Source organism: Rutidosis leptorrhynchoides, chromosome 4 (assembly GCF_046630445.1).
Source record: "Rutidosis leptorrhynchoides isolate AG116_Rl617_1_P2 chromosome 4, CSIRO_AGI_Rlap_v1, whole genome shotgun sequence".
Classification (NCBI taxonomy): Eukaryota; Viridiplantae; Streptophyta; class Magnoliopsida; order Asterales; family Asteraceae; genus Rutidosis; species Rutidosis leptorrhynchoides.
This window is the reverse complement of record NC_092336.1, coordinates 42,240,061-42,248,603: the sequence shown is the minus strand read 5'-3', so window position 1 is coordinate 42,248,603 and position 8,543 is coordinate 42,240,061. Positions and strand designations below refer to the sequence as shown.

Genomic DNA, 8,543 nt, shown 5'->3' with positions numbered 1-8,543 from the left:
TAATCTGAAACTAGTTTTTAATCTTAAAATGATACTCGAGCTCAATAAGCTTGTTGACATGTATCAAATTAAATTGGTGTACTATTACGCCATTTATTTTAATCTAAAAAACTAATAAACATGTATCCAAGAGTATTTTTTTTTTTAACCTGGGTATCCAACATTTTTTAACTGACTAATCCCAGGGCGACTACCCGCTTTGCGAGTAGCCCGGAGTCATTGCAGGCGAACCTCCGTGGCCACGAAGGAGAATAACTTTGTGGGTGCAAGGAATCAAACCCCTGACCTCCACATTGGAAGGTCAGGGTCTTACCATGCCACCACCACTCTGATGGTTATCCAAAAGTATATATGAGTCATGTACTTATAGAGTTATTATTTCATATAAGTTCATTCACGCCATCAATTTGGGATGAAAAAAGAAAAGTGAGTTTGTCTCAAAAGTAAGGGCCTGTTTACTTTTTTTTACATTAAGTCCTGTATTGATATAGATGGCAATATGGATATAGATGGCAGTATAAAATAATTAATGAAACAAAACTGTAGTTTACTTTTTGTGTTGAACAAACTAATTAAATGTTAAAAATGACTATTTTACCCTAACTATTCTTTTTAAAATTTAATTATGTTTAATAACTAATTACTAAGCCAATTCTTTTCAAAATTAAATTAAATGATAGAAACGACTAACTTTACTCCAACTCTAACGTCAATCATTTCTCAGATCTAACAACCTAATTCTCTTTACTCTTTGTATTTTCATTGTTGATTATTTTCCATCTTAACCAAATTATTACATTTCATTCTCAAAAGTTCAACCCGTATCCTTAATTCATTGAATAAAAATTATCATATATCCCTTTCTATATTCCAAATTATATTCCTTTCTGTCTTCTTTAAATAAAACCCCTCAAAATTAGATGTAATAGTTGAATAAATCTTAGGGTGTAAGTTTGTTACCATATATCCATCACCGCCAGCAGATCCTTTCTTTTCTTCCTTATAATTCACGATTTTTTTTTTGCTTAATTTGTGCTGCTTTAAATTATGAAAACCGAGGGCAAATAGAAATTTAAAAATGATGTACAAATTTGTGCTGATTGTTACATATCACGAAATCAGTTGCTTATATTTAGTAGAAAAGAATATGAAATCAGTTGTTGAGGATTAATAGAGACGGATGTGTAAAATAAAGAAATAATGGAAGAAAGATGAAGATGGGTAGCCAGGTAGCAAGGTAGGGGTAGGGGATATGTAAAGTAAAGAAATAATGGAAGAAGATGAAGAGGGGTAGTATTGAGAAAAACAATCCATATGGGGACAACAGCCATTTTCTAGCTGACCAATAATCCATCCATTTATTCATTTCATTAATTTAAGTCAAAAAGTAAACAAGATTTTGGGTGACCGAATAATGCATTTATTCACCTCAGCCTAATAATCCAAAAGTAAACAAGCCCTAAGTTTGTCCCACATAAGGAGAGAGAAGAAAGAATGAGATATCACATAGACTAATGTAAACTACTCCATACGCAAGCACTATTAGTTAAGTACTCACTTCGTATATATTGAAAAATATGCGACAACTAATTTTAAATATTTTAAATATTATTATTAGTAATATTTAAAATTTAAAAATCAATTAAAAAAAGCAAAAACATTATAATGATTATGCGCATTCGACTCGATTTATTCGTTCGACAAGAAGAATAAACGAGCTCTCGATCGAGTCGAGCCGAATATTAATATTTTCAAGCTCGGCTCGTTTAGATAATCGTGCACTTAGTTAAGTTCGAATTCGACTCGAGTTCGAATATTATGGTGTTCGAATTCGAATTAAACAAGCTCGAACTCGAGCAGCTCGTGAACAGCTCGGTTCGTTAGCAGCCCTAATCACGCCCCATCACCCCGTCACCACTAAAAATAGGTGACCCTTTATTTATTATAACACTTATTTATTTTATTATATTTAGAACCTCTTAAAATTTAGTGAGCTGAACAAAGCATTGTATGTGCTTTCTTATACCAATGCAAGATACATGAGGTTTATATAAAAATAATAATACAAATTACGAGACACATAATTTTTTTTTATTGGTGTCCAAACTCAATAACTAATTTTTTTTTATATAATTAGTTATGATAAAACAGATTACATAAATGAGAGATCTTCATCGATCTCAGCAATTACATCATTATTGGGCTCAGCCATCATCTTTCCAAAATAAGTATGTTTCTGTTGAGGAATTTGGCTAATCCTGTTCAACTCCTCCTCACTCAATGACCAATCAAATATCTCTAAGTTTTGCTTCATCCTCTCTTTGTTAAAACTCTTTACTACAAAGCTCACACCTTGTTCATATAACCATCTTAGCGATATCTGCATATTTCAAGTCATCATGTAACATCCTAATTTTTTTATAAAGAATAATTTATTTATTTAATTAAGTGTTGACTCCACTTTGACTAGTTTGGAACCCATTTTTGTAAATACCTTAAGAGGAGAAGGGTAGAAGGGTAATTTTACCTATTGTAAGTCTTTAGAGGAGTCTAAACACCCCTCATTTTCTCATATGTGCAGAAAATTTCAAGTGTGTGAGTGTGTGTGAGGTGGGTGGCGATTTTGGGGATGTAAGCACAAATCCTTGAAGTTTTTCACATGCAATTAAGTCTTTGGGTTGAATCAAGCTTGTTGATACTTGCTAGCATAGTTGGAGCTCTTATTTCCTTCTTCTTAGTGAAATTTGAGGTTTTTAACTCTAGCTTGAGGTATGATAAATTAATCCCTTAAATTTGAATTATTTATAGATAGATGGTGTGATTATGGTTAGTAATCAAGGTTTTGGTTACCTAGTAACCCTAATTTGGATTTGGGGTTAGGGTTTGGGTTAGTGTTGTGTATAAACCCAATTTCTTTTGAAATTTGGGGGTTTTGTTGTAAGTTTGGGTGTATAAACCCTATTGTTGTAGGTTTTAGGTTTGATGACGAATTTGGGGGAAATTAGTCTTGTAAATGGAAGATTAATCACTTGATTACTTGTGTCTTGTTGTCTAAATGTTCATAAGAACATGTTGGTAAGTCAAAATTGGGTGTTAACTTGAATTGGGTCAAAAATAGTGTTAGTCACTTGTGGTGGTGGGTTAAGTACTTAAAGTACTTAGCTTATGTTGTAAATTGGTAAATTGGTGACTAATCTAGATATTTGGTCAAAATGTGTAATTTTGGGAAGTAAGTACTTAAGTACTTGGGTTAATTGGGTAATTTGTGTTTTGAATGTGAAATTGAAAGACTCAAGTTGTAAGACTTGTGTTTTTGTCTAAATGGTGTCAAAAAGATTATGGGTCAATAGAGTAAACCCTAGCGAATTTGAGTCTTAAAGACTATGTATGAATGACTTGTGATATATGTGCATGTATATGCTTATTATTAGGTGAAATTGTGCTTGATGATGGATACGTTGACTTCTTGACTGGAAGTGTTTGATAAATGGTTGTTGAATAGTTGCTTGAAAGTTGTTGTTGCGTAAATTGCTCGGATTCGAGGTGAGTACAATTTGTGTTTACATGTTAATAAGATTTGCATTGGTATGCGGTTGTTTGTAATACGATTGGTATGAGGGCTCGGTTCATGTTGGGAACGCATCGGGCAGGATCTCGGTTCACGTTGGGAACGCATTAGGATCCATGGTAGACACATGCGCATTGTGATGTTTGATATGATGGTAGGGTTCTCGGTTCACGTTAGGACCGCATCGGGAACCATATGAGAATTGAATGACTTAATTGGTTTGTTGTATGCGGATAATTGTTTATCTTTATGAATGTTATTAACATGTATGCACATATTGTATTCACTAAGCCTAAGCTTACCGTTGTTGTTGTTTACCTTTTTATAGGTCCCGGTTTGGATAAAGGTAAGAACACTATAGAGCATTGATTTGTAGATGACTACTTATATTTTGGAAGCTATACTTTTGCTAGAAGTACTTGCTTATGCTTTTGGGATGTTAGATTTCTTTTGAAGGATTTGATTGTTAATGGGTAGTCATCCCGGAGACTCACGCTCGAACACTTGTATTGGCTTTTGTCCATTTGGGTCTAGATAATCAATTTTGTTGTTATGGGTCGTTGTTAACACTTGTAGTGCATAATGGGTCAAATTTGCCACTTGTCTTATTTTTGGGTCGTAAACCTAGCACTCGTACTTTGGTTGATGCAATGGCTACATTATGTTGTCGTGTTTAAAGTTAAACATGTTGATTTTAAGTCGTTTTGTATTTGTGTCGAAATGAGTTGGAATTGAAATGGGTCAAGGTGCAAAATTTGGTCAAAGTTCATGTTTGACTGAATCCCTGATGGGGATCGTTTGGGATCCCTGATGGGGATCAGTTGATTTTTCAAAAATTTAGATCAGAACAGGATCCCTGATAGGGATAAAAAATGATCCCTGATGGGGATAGTTTAAAAAAAAAAAATCGATTTTTAATTAAACGGTTTGGAGGTCGTTTCACATCATGATTACGTACACTATGAATTATATGTAATTGTTATATATACGTCAGTACGTGCCATGAGATAAGGATCTACAAGGAGACAGAAGGTTAACTGCCCCCTCAAAAAGTTTCAAATCATGCAAAAAAAAATAAAAAAAATAATAATAATAATTAAGAATAGATCGAAACCTGTGCTATTGACTTTCCTCTGGACTTAGCAATGTCTTGAAGAACATCTGATTCCATGACACGATTGTGACCCCATGAACTGCCGGCTGCTCCTAAAGGCGAGTAACCGGTGAGAAGGATATCATGCTTTTTGCAAAATTCATTCAGTTTTTTCTGCTGCCAAATTGGGTTCATCTCAACCTTCATCATCCACATGATAAACAATGTCATAGATATATATTAATTAGTAGATATATGCTAGATCGCTCAATTAATAGACTTGGTTCAATCCTCACAGAATTGTCCACTTCTATAAATAGAAAAGATAAGGTAAAACTGAAAAATAAACAGAAATTACAGTACTGTTATAACATTTTCTTAAATTATGTGTTTTTTGTCTTAGGACAATTAATATGGGACGGATGGTGTATTTAGTAGACTTGGCGCACCTGGTTGACAACCGGAGGGATTTTAGCGAAGGAAAGGATCTCTTCAAGTCTTCGAGGATTGAAGTTGCTTACACCTATCGATTTGCTGAGTCCGAGATTTTGACAGTTTTCCATTGCTTCCCAAACTTGCTTAATATTTATAGCTGATACACACTCATTTGGAATCGGAAATTTGTATCCCTCACATTTGAGTGTTACTGGCCAATGAATTAGATACAAATCCACGTACTCAAGTCTCAAATTCCTACATATAAGTTTAAAGTGAATACACTTTAACAGACAAAACTTTCCATTCATAAATCATAACACATATACCTAGGTAACCGGTAGTGAAGTCTGTAATTTTAGGCCACTCCCTATCGTAACTAAACTATTCATCCTCTTAACCTTCCACATCAGCGCCACATCAACACCAATATCCTATAACTAACTCATAACTAAACACTCCCTATCATGGCTAAAACAATACTCCTCTTAATATACAATGTACAAGCAATAAATCATCAAGTCCAACAATAAAAAGTACTGGGACCCGCAATTCCTATAACTCATCCGTTAAATCTATGGTGAAAGCGGGTAACTAACGCGGGTAACTAAGTGGTGCTCATGGTTAGTTACGGGTAATGAGCGGGTAATGGACGGGTAACTAACTATAGGGGGTGGTCTTAGAAGCGTGGTTGCAACACATATTAATTATTACTTTTTATTATTCTTATTACTTTTTTCCTATTGTTTGTGTTAAAGTCAAAATCAATTAACGATCGACTAGTATCGACTTTACCCACTACTCTCTGTAAGGACCTAATTTACTAGTCCCTTTAAGGACCCGTCCATTAGTCTAGGCCCTTGTGCATTTATTATTTTTGTAGGGCTTAGCTTATTATCTATATATCTATATCTATATCTAATAGACAAAACCTGTAGCACTATTTATCAATAGTAACTAGGGCTATTTTCGTCATTTAACTTTTTTTTTTTGGTCTCCAACGATAAAAGAAGCAACTCTTATAAAAGAACCAACCTTTCAATCTTACCAAAAGATGTCGAAAAATTTTTTTTTTACCAAAAAAATCAACTAACTTTTTTTTTTTTTTTTTCTCCAAGATAAAAGAACCAACCCTTCAATGTTACCAAAAGATGTCGAAAAAAATTCTTTTTTACCAAAAAAGTCAACTAACCTTTTTTTTTTTCTTCAACGATAAAGGAGACAACTTTCATAAAAGGAACAACCTTTCAATGCTACCAAAAGATGTCGAAAAACATTCTTTTTTACAAAATAGATCAACTAAACTTATTAAAAAAAAAGAACGCTAAAAGAAGCAACTTTCACAAAAGGAACAATTCTTCAATGTTAGATGTCGAAAAAAATTCTTTTTTACAAAATAGATCAAGACCTTTTTTTTTTTTAACTCGCATTCAAAACGGAGCCCCGGCGCGAAGCGAGGACTTCACAACTAGTTAATAACAATTAATCAATCAATCAATAAATCCCACTAATTTGTACTCTAAATGTATGTATTTGTGATCCAAGGAAATCAATGAAAAATTAACCTGTATCATTGATAAGTGAGTTACACAACCTTGGTGATCACATGTTTGAGTTCTGTCAGAATTCCTAATAATAATAAATGGACAATGATAAACGTCCCTTAGGGCTACGTTTTAACTTACCAAGTTTAAGTTTAAAAACTCTGGTTAATTAATTACAAAGTATAAATATATATATTTTTTTTAATATCGACTTTCTTTATATAATTTAGGGATTAATGTTATTCATGGTAGGATTGTGTTATATAAATGGAATAAAGTTAAATTTGGTAAGTTTAAACGTAGCCCTAAGGGTTACGTTTATCATTTTCCATAATAAATTAACAAATCAAGATAACAATATACACACAATTAATCTAATTAACTGAATATGCATTTAGTCTCATAAAAACTAAATAAAACCATGTTACCTAAAACTTTACTAACTGTAGAGTCCTACAAAGACGATCAAAAGATTGAAAATAGAGATACATGTTTTGACGTTTAGATTAAACTCTTTTCAATTAATTATTGGGTTGACCAAATATGGATAAAACTTTAGTAGCTCAATAATTTAACGAATAAAATTAGTTTAAGAAAGAATACAACTAATAGATGCTCGAATCTTTCTATATTATATGAGGTGGGTACATTAATGTCATAGTCAACACAACGCATAAGGTGGCGATTAGCACTGTAGGTAATGATAAATAAACTTAACAATAACAGCCTTAAAATATGTTTCATTTATTTATTATGTGACATATTCCATTTATGCATTATTTCTTTAGGTTTATTTAGGCATACACTCGATCTGTCCCTTTGAGGACATTCGATAATTATAATCGAAACGATATAGAGAAGATTAACATTAACCATACAAAATGACACACAAATTGAGAAATGGTATTATAAAAAAAAAAAAAAAGACTTACACTAGATCTAAATATCATCTTTGAACATGAAATCATCAAAATTATCACTTAATCTTTTCAAATGTATATATTTAATCTGAACAAAGCAAAGAGAGAAATTTGGCCATGAAAGTTTTTTGATGATTCTTTTTGATGTAATGATATGATGTTGTAAATCATTTTGGCACAATACTTCAATGACTACATTACAGTAAAACTAAATTTAAATAGTCAAACAACTATATATGGCCAATGATAGAACATGAAAATAAATATATAATAAATCATGCATGAAAAGGATTAATTGGTTAAGTTATCTTACTTCAAACTCTGCTTTATGGCCGGTAACACAAGGTGGCTTTCAGTCGCATTACACCACAGTTTGGTCGTAACAAAAAGCTCGGTTCGCGACTTTATCAAACTGAGTCTCAAAGCTTCCTCGATGGCTTCTCCAAGAGGTTGTTCAGTCCCGTAGACTGCTGCAGTATCAAAGTGTCGATAACCAACCTTGATGGCTTCAATTATAGCCGCTTTCACCTTTTCAGTATTGCCATCGTTCGCCGATTTAGCCACACCCATTCCGATCAAGGGAACCGGTCTACCGTTGCTAGAGTTTATGGTTGTCTCCGGGATGCTAATTGCCATCATCTTCTTTTTTCAGTTTTATTGGTTGCAAAGTGTTTTCTTGGGAAAAATATAGGTATATGTGACTTATAATACTATATGATATGATGATGATGATTAGTGGGCTTAAAAAAGAATTCTTTTTCTATGTAGATGCTAAGTGTACATACGTAATGACTGATATTAGGGATGTGCATCATTTGATTTCAAACCGAATAAATTGAATATCGAATCGAATCTAAATAAAAAAAAATCAAACCGAATTTTTCAAACCGGTTTTATGATCGATTTCTTAATTCGGTTTTTGGTTTTGAAATTTTTAAATTTGGTTAACCGAAAACCGAATTAAAAACCGAATTCAAATTAAT

General features: G+C 32.8%; 1 protein-coding gene and 1 long non-coding RNA gene across 2 annotated transcripts; one reads left to right on the top strand and one right to left on the bottom strand.

The window, feature by feature from the left end:
* Positions 1 to 2,152: 2,152 nt before the first annotated feature.
* Positions 2,153 to 8,199, bottom strand: LOC139840586 (D-galacturonate reductase-like). The gene is made up of 4 exons (XM_071830845.1): positions 7,874 to 8,199; positions 5,111 to 5,354; positions 4,683 to 4,862; positions 2,153 to 2,380 (listed from the first exon to the last, which is right to left on the bottom strand). Exons 1-4 carry the CDS (start codon positions 8,197 to 8,199, stop codon positions 2,153 to 2,155), a joined length of 978 nt encoding a protein of 325 aa, XP_071686946.1.
* LOC139840261 (uncharacterized) lies at positions 2,504 to 4,232 on the top strand. Its single transcript, XR_011757287.1, has 3 exons — positions 2,504 to 2,769; positions 3,432 to 3,543; positions 3,897 to 4,232. It is a non-coding gene; the product is annotated as an uncharacterized lncRNA (long non-coding RNA).
* Positions 8,200 to 8,543: the final 344 nt, after the last annotated feature.